Source organism: Myripristis murdjan, chromosome 12 (assembly GCF_902150065.1).
Source record: "Myripristis murdjan chromosome 12, fMyrMur1.1, whole genome shotgun sequence".
Taxonomy (NCBI): domain Eukaryota; kingdom Metazoa; phylum Chordata; class Actinopteri; order Holocentriformes; family Holocentridae; genus Myripristis; species Myripristis murdjan.
The window spans coordinates 8,165,203-8,178,776 of record NC_043991.1 but is presented as its reverse complement, the minus strand read 5'-3'; the positions used below and the strand labels follow the sequence as shown (position 1 = coordinate 8,178,776).

Genomic DNA, 13,574 nt, shown 5'->3' with positions numbered 1-13,574 from the left:
GGGTTGTATGTGCTTTGGGCTGTGTGGGAAACACAGGGGTGTGTGTGGAAATTTTACATTTTGTGCATGTGTGTATGTACACATGTTTGTCTATCTCCATCCGCTGGTCAGCAACTGCGGAAGATTTGGTTGAATTGACAAGACCGTGCAAATGAAAGCAGGTTGCTGAAGCTTTAGTCGTCATAAAACAAACATGCACACTGCCAGTAACACCAACAAAGCCACAACACACACATGTCCTGGATAAAAAGAAGAAATCTGTGACAACGAAACGAGGTCGTGCTGAGAGACAAAGTTGCCGGTGAGGCTGTGGTTCAAAGTACACCTTCATCAAAACACCAAACTCCTGCATGCAATCAATGGCAAGTAAGAGACCTTTACTGCTCCTCATAGTCGTGTCATTTTATGAAAAAACCCAGGACAAATTGCAAGAGAAGCAAACTCAACTGATTTTGTGTCCTCAGTTTGTCCTGAGTGAGGGGGAAAAAAGTCCCAAGGAATCCCATTGGTGGAAAGTTTTGAAAATCACCTATATATGACCATATAATACCAAAAAACACCCTTTTTAACACACATGTGAATGGGGTTCCAAATTTTACTTTCAGATATCACTATAAAAATTCATAAGTTGATTACACACACAAAGACAAGAAAAAAAGTCAGTTACAAGTTCTTTGAATTATTCTGTTTACACATGCATATCACACATTATCTGATTTGATATGCGCTAATTGGAATAAATGCCAGAACAGATATTTAAACAGTGAATTAAAAGGTTAATATATATATAGTAACCTTGAATTAAAAAGTTACTATATAACAGTGAATTAAAAGTAAAAATTTGAACCCCTTTCCCCTGTGTGTTAAAAAGGGTGTTTTTTGGTATTATATGGTCATACATAGGTGATTTTCAAAACTTTCCACCAATGGGATTCCTTGGGACTTTTTTTCCCTCACTCAGGACAAACTGAGGATACAAAATCAGATGAGTTTGCTTCTCTTGCAATTTGTCCTAGGTTGACTTCAATTTTGTCCTAAAATTACTGGACTATGATGGGAAACTCTTCTTGCAGGAAGACATCCGACAATAAACGCAATCACAATAAACACAACATGGGGAAACACCGCGCACATTAAAGTCCAACAACGGGAGGAGCTGTAGACCTCCATAAATAAGGTATGTTAAAGGAATTATCCATCATTTTGGGAAAAATACCCTTTCCAATTTTTTTTCCCGGACTGAGACAAGATGTTCAACACCATTTTCACCTCTGTATGTCCAGTGGTTCAGTTCCTATGGGTAGCATTTCGTGTTAGCTTAGCATAAAGACTTGGAGTCTATGAGAGTTGTTAGCCTAGCTCTATCAATGTGGAAAAATACACCTTACAAAGCTGTCTTATTTACATATTGTACCATGTGTATTTCAAATATGCATCTTGGAATTTAAAAAAAAAATAAATAAATAAAAAAAAAAGAAGTTAGTTTGTGCCAGATCTTCCTATACCCTCAGCAGTGTGTGGATCACTGCAAAAAGATGGAAGGATAAACGTGTTCAGTGGTTATATTTCCACCATCAAACTTCTAAAATGACTAATTTTTTTTTAAAAGAAAGAAAAATAGACATGTATTTCAAATAAACATGCTGCATTGTGTAAATAAGACAGCTGCAGAGTTCCTGTGACGTTTATTTTTTCACTTTGACAGAGCTAGGCTAATGACTCCCATAGACCTCAAGTCTTTATGCTAAGCTAACATGAAATGCTACCCATATGAACTGAACCACTGGACGTACAGAGGTGAAAATAGAATCTAACATCTTGTCTCCGTCAATAAGATTTCATTTAAATAACTAATTTTGCTAGTGAATGCCAATTACAATAAAGTCATGTAACTGACTTTCTGACATGCCTAAAACAGTAGAGAGCAGATGTAAACACATGCAACTGGCAGCTTTAATAACTGTATATATGTCAAAGTTTTTGCAGGCCATGCAGCAACTCAGAGGAGGATGAGAGGAAATGATGTAAGGGAAGTAAGTGGTCAGACATGGTGCTGCAATGCCTCATGTCGTGTGAAAGCATGCCAACTCCTGACTGATGCTTGATGATATTCATGTTTTCAGCTCATGTGAAGGATTAACATGCTCCTTTGCTGCAAGAGAAACCTCTGCAACCTCTGAATCCGCAGCTGAATCCACCAAAAAAATGCATCATCAGTCGGCTGAAAACAAGGCTCTCTTAGTTAATTAAGTATCAACATTTGATCCTGATGGCGACGATACGTATGTACACTATCCTCAGGTCACATCCCGACCACTAATCCCACGCCACTCCCTCTCAGCCGCCGCACTGTTTCAATTACGCAGAAATACTTGGAGGACTGGATGCCACTCTACTCTTAAAAGGGAAAAAAAAAAAAAAAAAGAAAAACTCGGGGGAGGGGTGTGGTAGGTTTCAGGAAGTGTAAGGGAGGAGAGATGGCGAATGGCTGCTGGGTGGTAAATAATTAAACACAATGGACTTTCATACCTGTAGCACAAGCTCACAATGTAAATGTAGGAGTGTGCCCTTTCATTGGCCTTCCTGTGTTAGAGAAAGCTTTCAGCCATCCAAGTGGGGGTATTTTTAACCTGCCGTGCGCCGGGCATGACATTTTGCCATCAATAACAGAAAGGGGGGGGGGTTCTCTAAACATCAGTGCAGGGAAACGTCCTTCACTTCCACACACAGAGCTGCAGGAATGTGCCGACGGCTGTAAGACACGACCCTGCTGGGCCTGAATGGGCAAAGTAGCCACAGCAAGTGACCGGGTTTTTGAGATACTATCTACTATCTTACTATCTAACATCTTCCCACACACATGGATCAATATAGATTTGTATTTTTGTAAGAATTGTAGTACAAATGCACACCCACACTGAGACAAGATGCTGGATACCATTTCCACCTCTGTACGTGGGTAGCATTTTGTGTTAGCTTAGCATAAAGACTTGGAGTCTATGGGAGTCGTTAGCCTGGCTCCATCAAAGTGGATAAAAATAAACATTACAGCAGCTCCAGTGTTTTTTTGTTTTTTTTTTGGCCAAAATGTTGGAGTATTCCTTTAGGTACATTTTTCAAGTATCTGTACTTTACTTGAATAATTATTTTTTGGAAAGTTAAGACTTTTTACTCTAATACATTTCAAAGACTAATAAAAAAAGCTTTGATGTCAGCTGTTGATTTTTTTTTTTTTTCTTTCCTAAAATGTGATTGGCCAGACGCTGAGCTCCTCACAGGAGAAAAAACCAAAACACAGTGCTCGCTCTCAGCCGGGTTTGATGTAAAAGCTGCAGTGCATCATCCAGCTCTGTCAAACAAAAAGTGCAAGAAAGACATCCGCTTTCAAAGTAAAAGACATGCGCTCCATTTTGTGAGCAAAGCGCCAACGACTAAACCGGCGGTGGTCAGGTCTGCAAACGAGTCAGGTGTTTTCAGAGTGATACGAGGTTCTGTAAATGCATCATCAAAACATTACAACAAGAAAAAGTACTTTTGAATACTTTTATTTTCAAAGGACGTACTCCAGTGTTTTGACTCAAGTAAGAATTTGACTGAGCAACTATCACTTGTGGTGGAGTAATATTTGACCAGGAGGATCTACACTGTGGTTGTGCATTTTGTCCACGAGTGCAAATGCAGATGCAAAACTTCTTTAATATGTCTATCTTAAAGTCACAAGACATTTTTGGCGTTTTTCCTACGGTGATTCGGATGAAATGATAAGCCACCGCTCTCATTCCAATGAATCCAATGTAACCATAATACTAAAACATCTAGGGCAATGGCTTGCCTTGCTACTGTGCAATGAGCATCCTGCATCTTCAACACCGAGTCCATTAAGTGATATGTCTTGTGTATTTATTTATGAGTAAAAATGAAAATCTAAAAATCTGCACATACACTCTGGACTCTCTTTAGCGACTCCCTGATCCATCTACTGGGCGCTTTGATTTTAACGTGCAGCTTTCCTTCAGACGCAAGTCACGGGTTGCCGGTTTGTTATCAGAAGGCAGTAACACGGCCGTGAGATCTCAGTCAGTCAACAGCCATGGTCAACATGCTGGGCTGTCGATACACGCGGCACTGAGGGTAAACAAACAGCAGAGAGAGGGCAGCCACGGGTTGTAGATGGAAGTACTCGAGACAACAAGAGAAAACAGGGTCTTGTCACAGGTTAATGTTTCATAAACTTCCTCTCTCTGGTCCAGATCCACTGAAAAATTATGGCCGGGTTGTTGTAAACACGTCATCTGTGCACGTAGTCACACAAAATGAGATATATAACTATATAAATAACTTGTAGTGCCGGGCAATATGGCCAAAAATGGTATCAGGATGAAATTAATCATCAGCCGATATCAATAATAATTTCAATATACATCCAATGACTATTATGTCACAATTAAAAGTTAGCCTACTTTTTGCTTCTGAGTGAAATAGGAAGAAACCAGAATGCTAATCAGTATCATTATGTAAAGCTCCTGTAGCAAAATAATATGACATTTGACAATGACATTTTATTGAACAATTTTTAGATTGATATATTGAGGAAAAATATACTGCGGTAATTACTGCTTATAACTGATCTAAAGGAAAGCTGCATATCTAATAGTCAATGCGCCCAGTGTATGGATAAATGGTCATAGATAGTTTAGAGTGAATCTGCTGAAAGAGCAACTCATATCTTAAATAAAAAGTTTCTGGATGAATATTTTACTCGTCATAAATATGTAAGTTGTGCTATTTAAATGACTTTAGTTTTGGAGACTCTGGAAGGTGCATTTCTAACTTTCCACACAGAAAAATCCTGGTACTGTGCTGAGCCTGTTAGCATGAGCTGGAACACTCTCTCAAGTCCATCGCCTCTAAATCACATTAAGAAAACACAAAAAGCTCACTTCCCAAAAAATCAGCAGGTTCCTGTAAAATGAGGAAGTGTTTAGGAAGTTAGTTTGACTCTGTTCCTGATCTGGCAGTTACATTAAGTCACACAATCGTGGAAAAAAAATGAGCGCAAAAGGGGCAAGGGGCAAGTAAAAACATCGGATCAAAACCAATATAGCCTTTTAAAGCTGATATTAGCTGCTGGCTGATATTCATAGCCTGCTGATATATCAGTGCATCCCTGCAAATACATTTATGAAGCTCTTTTAACGACAAATCGTGTTAAGACATTCTTTACAAAGCATCAGGTGATGAATACAGACACAATAAGACCTGACAAACAAATCACCGTCTGCACTCTCGTATGAATGAAGTTTTAAAGAGTGTGCATATCTGTCCTGCTGTATGCATACTGTACTGAACACACACACACACAACATATGTAAGGCGCTCAGCTGATAAACCAAAATACCCACAGCCTGGTCGAGAGTAGAGCTGGGTAACCTAATCAATATCATATCAATATCTTGATGAGATCTGGATGTTGTTACCTTGTGATAACTTTTGCATTTCCTGGTTGTAAAAGGTGAATTACAGTAAAGAGGCGTGATTTGGTGAACTTTATTACACTGCTGTAGCTGTTTTGCTATTTGCCTCTACCTGCCTTGGTCTTCATATCCACATTAGTGTGACTGTTTATCAAAAATCTTGCGTGTAAATATCTTATGATCATTATATCGATATCAAGGTTCAATCAAAGATACCGTCTAACTCCGGAAGAGTGTGCAGTGAACAGACTGTAGATACCGAAGGGAATTCTGGGTAACTGTGGCGTGCACTGGTGACTGACTCTGTGTTTGCACGCCGCTGGAAAGACCCTTCGCCATTTTCCAAGCCTGTGGACAAAGATGATGTCAAAATGTGGTGAAGTTGCGTGATGACTGGGAAACAGAGTGCACCATACGACTGAATCCACCCCTCCTTCTCTCTCTCTCTCTCTCTCTCTTTCTCTTTCACACACACACACTTTAACCTGCGAGGCGACTGATGAGTCAACTTTCTATTAGCGAGAAAGAAAACACCAGGGATAGGAACGAGTGAACCACTAACAGATTAATTACTGGGTGACGTGCGAGTCAACAACATTAATGCTGCTCTATTATACAAAAATGTGTCCCTCTCCAGTCATGTCCTCTACACTAGAAAACAACATGGTTGTGGTGGTGGTGGTACACGTACACGTACCACCAATCAGTACAAATCTCCCCTGCCTTTCCTGTCTGTTTCTACTGTCTCTATCAAATAAACAGCAAAAAAAAAAAGAAAAAAGAAAAAAGATAGAAAACAACATGGTGTGCCCTTCCCTTTTAAATTGCACAATCTGCCTGTAACACGGGGGTAAATAAAGTCATTCAGTGTCCATTCCCACGGGTTGTATGTTTTTGCACATATTCTAAAAAAAAAAAAAGCTGTCAACTGCATCACTTTTTTAGTCATTTTGAGATTTGTAAACCACTTGGTGGCTTACATCTCTGCAGAATAACTGTCAGTGGATTAAAATGAAAAATCCCGCCCCGGGTGATACGCATTAAAACACAAAACGAAGGGGCTCGGTTCACGCATTTAAAGCTGCGTTCAAGCTTGGAAAAGGGCAGACATATGGCGTGGTTACGATTTGAGAAAGCACACACTGTTCGTGGAGGTGCAGCTGACATGAGTGTAATGCGGTTCTGTAAGGGCTCACGAGAACTAAGCAGATTAACATACTCGGCCCGCTCCCACTGGAATAAACAGCCATACTTCTCAATGCTTATCGCCCCCGAGTATGAAGACGTGAGTCCCTCCATCACAGCTAATCATTAACTAACCACAAGAGTCATAATTGAAAAACAATTTGAGGTAGCAATTTGAAAATTAGTCATCTGAGTGGGGACTGGGCTCCCCTGTGTGAACACACAGAAACAACAAATGGGAAAAGGCAGGATGCTTCATAACAGCTCTCTCTCTCTGTGTGTGTGTGTGTGTGTGTGTGTGTCTCACTGTCTCGTTCCCTTTCCGTCTGCGAGGGCTCTGCTCACAAACACATGGGTACGTCTGCCTTTTCCCATAATAACCGGTCACAGAGAGGAGAGACTTCAAAAACAAACCACTCCACCCCCTCCCATGTCTCTTTGCCAGCTGCATCTCGACTCAACAAAGAGCGACATCGTCTACCACAGGAGAAAATACGCCAGTTCTGCCCGCTCCAAAAATCGAGGGAGAGAGAGAGAGAGACCAATCCAATCAAACTACAAATGAAAACTGAGTCAAGCCTAGCCTATATATTTCACTGGAAGCCTGACTAGATTTTATGCAAATGCAAAAAAAGTGATGCAGTACAAGAAGCTGCACTTGACCTACATAGCACTTCAACAATTCCTTCCCCAGTAGAGAGAAGGAGATCACAGGGAGAGGCAAGAAGCAAAAGGGGGGGACAGGCCTTATTAACCACCACAACACAGGGATGGAGGAGAGCGCTTGCAGGAAAGAGAGAGAGAGAGAGAGAAAAAAAAAGAAAAAAGAACGTGTGCTTGTGGAATGATAACGAGAGTACAGGAGAGAGCGGACTGGAAAGGGTCCAGTATTCGACACGACAATCTCCTCCTTGCACGTTCAAGGTTGAAATCTGCAGCTTTCAGAGGGCTCAAAAAAATCAGAGCCGGCCGCGAGGAGAAGAAGAATGAAGGAGAGGGGGGGAAAGTATTTTTGGAAATGTAATGTTCAAGGGGTTGATGATCCGTATATACGGTCAAGTTCTCAAGTTCTGCTCTCCCGATGTGCGTAAGAAACACCACGTCCAGAACATTCTTTTTCAGCCGAGTTCCTCGTAAAAAAGAAAGAAAGAAAAAAGAAAAAAAAAAAAAAAAGGTTTGGGGTGGAAAAAGAGCGCTCACAAACCACCCAAACCAAAACGCTGAGTGAAGGCCATTCTGGGCTCTCGCTCTCACAGAGAAGCGGCACTGAACAAAATTCCACACAAATTATACAGGCCGGGCCCGAGCCGCGATGCTTTTGTAATTGCTTGCACAGCCCTGCCCAGAAAAAAAAAAAATCTTGGCCCGTGTGAAGCCTTGATGATGACCGAGAAGAAAGGCACACACAGACAACAAGCTGAGAGGAAATTTGGTGGAGGCCAAACATATCACAGATGATGAGCTACAGACAATGAGGACCTAAACAGTGACTGTGTTGTTTTAAAAAAAGGCCCCAGCCGTGCTCATGTCTCACGGCCAGTCTCCCTCTGAAGATCTGTGGACACATGTGCACGCCAGGCCTGGACAAATACACCTACATTTGATCGATATCATGATACGAGACTGGATATCATCTGGGGTTTTTAGAGATTGTCGTGATCTGGCATAAATGATGCCTCTTCCTGGTTTTAAACGCTGCATCACAGGAAAGACATGCAATTTTCTCAATTTATTAGAATGTTCTAGTGGTTTTATGATTTGCCTCTCTCTGCTTGGTCAGCATTACTAATGAGTGTAAATACCTTATGACACCAGCTCTCCCTACAATATCGTTACAATATCGATATCGGGGTTGGGGCCGGACTTTATGGACAAAACCAAATGTCATGACTTAATACCCCAATATCGATATTGTGACCGTATTCTAGGGGTGACTATTGGTGCTTTTATAAGATAGCCACACACAGGTCATTAGTAATGAGCATATAATGACCAAGCAGGGAGATGAAAGTAATAGAGGAGCTAGAAAAAGTCAAATAAGTTCAGCAAATGGCAACACTTTGCAAAATCCCAGACGATATCTAGTTTCATATCATGATATCGATGCCTATATCGGCTGGCCATAATTGCAGTATTCAAGTAAACAACAGACACTCAACACATCCAGGTAGTACACAGGGTGGGTATATTCACGAGTCACCCCCCTCATGTATTTAAAATTGGATTTCAGCTGGCTGATCTACCACACTGGGCTTTTTGACAGCTAACCAGCCGTCACATGTGGGCCCGAGGCGACTGTAAAAACCTAAGCGGCTGGAGATTTCAGGGCATTTACTAAGTTGTCACAGTCACCAACAGATAAAATCATTAGCGGGTTTCCTGCCCGGGAAGGAAGCAAGAGACAGTGGCATTATTGCTAATTGGAGCAGCAGCTGAGGATTATGGCACGTCTTGCTGGACAAAGTCTGTGAGACGCCGGAGACGCCGGGGCCAGGCTGCAGGGCCGTGCCAACAGGCTGGGCATTTACAGCGTCAGAAAAAGGTGTGCACCTGTACGGCTTAGTCAGTCGAGAACAGCACTGATACTGACCTGCTTACGGGCGTAATAATGTTTGGACTTTTATGGGACAGCGGAGACAGGAAACGAAAGACTGGGAGGGGAGAGAGGGTGACGGCATGTGACAAAAGGTCCCAGGTTGGATTCAAACTCGGATTGCTGTGGTTACAGGACACATGCCAACTGAGCAACCAGGAAATGTTTTATGTTAAGCAAAGTTCAAGTCATAGGCTGAAATCAATGCCTGTCTCTTGATGATTAATGACTTGCAGTAAAAAAAAAAAGAAAAAAGAAAGTATAAGCGATACCAGAGAAAACAAACATCACAATGCTGAGAGTGATGGTAATAATTTGAGGGCATCCTGCAGCAACACTGAGGCCACTCCTCAAAATTACTGTGGAAGATTTTCTGGTATTTTTTAAGATGGACTTTTATAGCAAGATAAACACTTGTGATACCCAAACACACACTTTAAGAGACCGTATTAGCAGTGAAGCAACGTCTAAATCAACTGATGTCTCCTTCATCGATGATAGCGGAAATGTGTGGGACGGCCCAGACCAGACCGCCCAGTCAAATCCTGAGAACTGAATACAAGCTTGATGAGATTGCTCAGTCAATAGCCTCGGGAGGGCCACCTAACCCAATAAAGCGCTCTGCAACAAATAACATGCTTTTGTAGGACAGAGATGCACACGAAAGCACAGCATGTCATCTAAGTGGCTGCGCAAACACACACTTTAATCCACTTATGCATCATAGCCCGAGAGCAGGTCAAGTGATGGGGCCTGGAAATTTAAAGCAGCAGGCCCACTCACGCTTAGACACACATTAAACTGAAAATGAAGATTAACGGTAAGGTGGAAAAACTGCGTGAGTCACTGAAATGAGAGTATGATGGCTTCGATGTAGTGTAGCGTGCTGTTAATTTACGCACATGAGGACATACAAACAGCATCTTAACTTTTGTGAATCACACTCAACCATCAGATTGAGATTAGAGGACATTTTTAATTATCCCCCAAGGAAATCTGGCACATATTAAGCATTAGATTTCAGGGCCATGGTAATATCACTTAAATCTGCTGTCTGGGTGCTGCAGCTTTGACATGGCTGTGTTCACTGATTATCCAGGAATTGCATTTACAGCACAGTGTCAGTGAAATCCTTGAAACACAAATGCAAAGTGTCATAAACCACTGAGCCGGGTTAACCGTTACATCTCTCACCTTCTTGCCAGTGGAGCCCGTCTTGGTGAGGCATGACTTTCCAAGAGAGAGGTACCCGCCGATGACCTCGATCTCCTCGGCAGCAGGGTAACGTTTCTTCAGCAGGGAGCCCAGCTGAGCGTATGGAGCCTGTGGGGGAGTCGTGCCAGGCTGGGCCTCACCTGAGGCATCCTGGGGCGGCTCGACTGAGTCTGGCTTCGCCTGGTGCTCGGCTGTGCGTTTAGGTACCACGGTGAAGGTGTTGCCCTTTCTCTTCTGCATCAAAGGGCTGGGAGCTGGAACGGGACGGGGCGGCTCCACTTCAAAATCATCTATGTTGGTGATTGGCAGCTGTTCCGCAGGAGGTTCCTCTGGAGCGGGGGAAGCAGGGACAGGGGATGGAGATGGGGCAGGAGAGGCAGAGCGGATGGGAGACGGGGCAGGTGGAGTGGAGACTGCTGGGGTGAGGCAGGCGGAGAGGAAGGGGCTTGGGTCAGAGTTGGAGAGGGGGGTGAAGGTGTGGGGGTGGACGGTGGTGTAGGAGTTGCGGTGACAGAAGGAGGCAGGTCAGGCTTGGCGAGCGGCCTCGCTGGCTTCTCCTCCTCCCGCACTTTCTCTTGGTTCATCTTTGACGACGCTGAAGTGGGTGTAGGGGTGTGGGAGGTTGGCACTCCTGGCATGGGCACCTCTGCTGCTCTGTGGGACGGGGGGGACATGACAGTGACAGAGGGGGCTGAGCTGCCCGGAGTAGCTGGGGCAGCGGAGTGGCGTCTGGGAATTACAGTGAAGGAGTTGCGGGACTGCAGGCGCAGGTTAGCGAGGGCCCGGGCCTGGGTGTCCCCTTCAGGGATCCGAGAGAGGTCAGGCTTGGGGGAGGGGCGGATCTCAAACTCAGGGGAGGGGTGTGACGCCTTGGAGGAGATGAAGTTTGTGGGGGACTCGGCACGGGCACGGCTGGTCTCTGGAGAGCATGGCACCTTGGGTTTCGGGGGCACCTCAGTGCTTTCCCAGTCTCTCTCCCTGGGGGACCTGGGCTGCCCCCTGTCTGCTTCATCTCGGGAAATGACAACTACACCACGGCCACCGCCCCCCTCAAAACGCTGGCGGAAGGAAGACACTGACTGAGGCGGCCCAGCAGGGCGGTGGGGGCCGTCTGTCTCAGAGGCAGCTGGCTGTGGCTTTGGTTTGGAAGACTGGGTGCTCTGGAAGACGGGTGATGGCTGGGTGCTGCCCAGGTTGCGCACCGGTGAGCCCGGCTGAGGGTGCAACACGTGCTTTGGCACCAGATCTGGCTGTGGTTTGGGCCGGAGCCTCGGCCTGCTGCTGGAGCTGCTCTCCAAATCCAGCAGGTTCTCTGTGCTGCGAGATTTCTTCTGCAGCTTTCCATAGTTGCTGTCAAACTTCTGCAGTATCTGACTCACCCTGCCTTGACCCGCACCTGTCGCATATGATGGGCCCTCATCAGGGCGACCCAGGGTGCTCAAGTTCTCCTCGCTCTTACTTAACGTGGTGTCATAAATTACCACCTCCTTGGCTCTTATCTCGGTCACTGCGCTGCCTCTCCGGTCCAAGAGGTCGTTCAGAGAGCTATAACTACTCACACCATTTTGCTGCAGTTTGGACCCGGCTTTCAAACCGCTGGCTTCCGTAAAGTAGTCCGGATCAGACTCAATGATAATAATATTCTCCGCGCGGATAGTCCGTATCCCGGGGACGCTGCCGTACAGCTCCAGTATGTGCGGCACCGGACGAGCGGCGTTTTCTCGGTCCTGTCGTCTCTTCCGCTCCTTCTCCAGTTTAATGAAAGGGTTTTCCTGCAGCGGGCCTAAACTGTCCTGCAGAACCAAACTCTCCTGCCCGTCGCCATCCCTCCCGGTCCTCTCTGCGGGGTCGTGCGCCTCGGCGGCGGTCCACGGCTCTTTGTTGTTCGTTCTCACCGGCGACAGATCCGGGGAGGCGAGGCTGCCGCGTTTGCTTGCAAAGTGCTGGCTGGCCGTGGTGATGGTGTAGTTCCGCGATGCGCTGGACCCGCTGCTCGTCCCAGCGTCTCTCCTGACACCGCCGCCGCCGCCGGTCGCCGTTACCTCGCCGTTAACCCGTTGCGCTCCCGCACCGGGACAAACCTCCGCGGCACCTGCTGCCGCTCCTCCTCCAGACCCGCCGCCCTTCGCTTTCCTCCTCTCGAGGATCTCTCGCTTCCAGGCCGGCATCCTCGGGCTCTCCTGCCCGGCCTCCTGGCGGAGGACACGGACCTCTCCGCCGGACATCACGGGAGGGGAGAGGCTGTCTCTGGGGCGACGGGGAGGTGGTCTTCCCGTGGACTGGGGCGGCTTGGGAAAGCTGGATCCGGCTCTAACTGTACCCGCAGCGCCGATTACCGCACACACACATACACATCCCCGCCGTCTTTTTTTCTCTCTCTCTGCTTTCTCGCTTTTTTCCTCCCTCTATCCTCGCTGACTGTAACCCCGCCCTCCGCAGCGCCACCAGCACCTGTAAACCCACGTCGTCATGCTCCAGGCGGCCCGACCATGCTCCTCATTGGCCCGGCGGAGTGAAGCAGCCGCCCCCTTTCCCAGCGCCGGACGCCGCCCGTCGACGCAAACCACGCCCGTTTCTATTGTTGTCTAGGCCGGGAGGATCTGTCGCTCAACCGTGTGGCGTTCAGGTTCAACCCCCACCTCCCCGTTTGACCGTAATTAACCCTTTCAGTGAAAGTAGATCGTACGCTGTGTGATTAATTATGGTAAAAGCTTGATTGGTTTTTCAATTAGCTTACACTTTCACGTAATTGGTGCTTTAGTGTTACTCTTTTTTTCCCCCCCAATAATTATGTTAATGATTTCAAAAATAACACGCATATAAAAAGCCCGCAACCTCATCTGCTCCATCTGCCCCATTTATGAATCAGTTATTATTTTTTAATTACAGGGTTTTCTAGTGTTTGTGGTACTGAATAGTGTTATTCAGGTACTTAATGGCAATATATTTATCTCCTATGTTATGACCATAATATTTCAGTGTACATTTTGATGATTTTGCAGATGTTCGCCTCACAAGAAGATTGCAAGTTTTTCTTTTAATCTGACCAATTAAAAAAATCACTATAGTATTAATCCTTAATCCTGCTGGAACATATAGTACACCTG

General features: G+C 45.4%; 1 protein-coding gene across 1 annotated transcript in view; it reads right to left on the bottom strand.

Moving 5' to 3' along the window:
• Positions 1–12,942, bottom strand: part of tprn (taperin) — a 32,426-nt gene extending 19,484 nt beyond the window's left edge. The window contains 2 exon segments of the mRNA XM_030064702.1: positions 10,447–10,884; positions 10,887–12,942. Of these exon segments, the coding sequence (XP_029920562.1) occupies positions 10,447–10,884; positions 10,887–12,692 (2,244 nt within the window). The 5' untranslated portion in view covers positions 12,693–12,942.
• Positions 12,943–13,574: the final 632 nt, after the last annotated feature.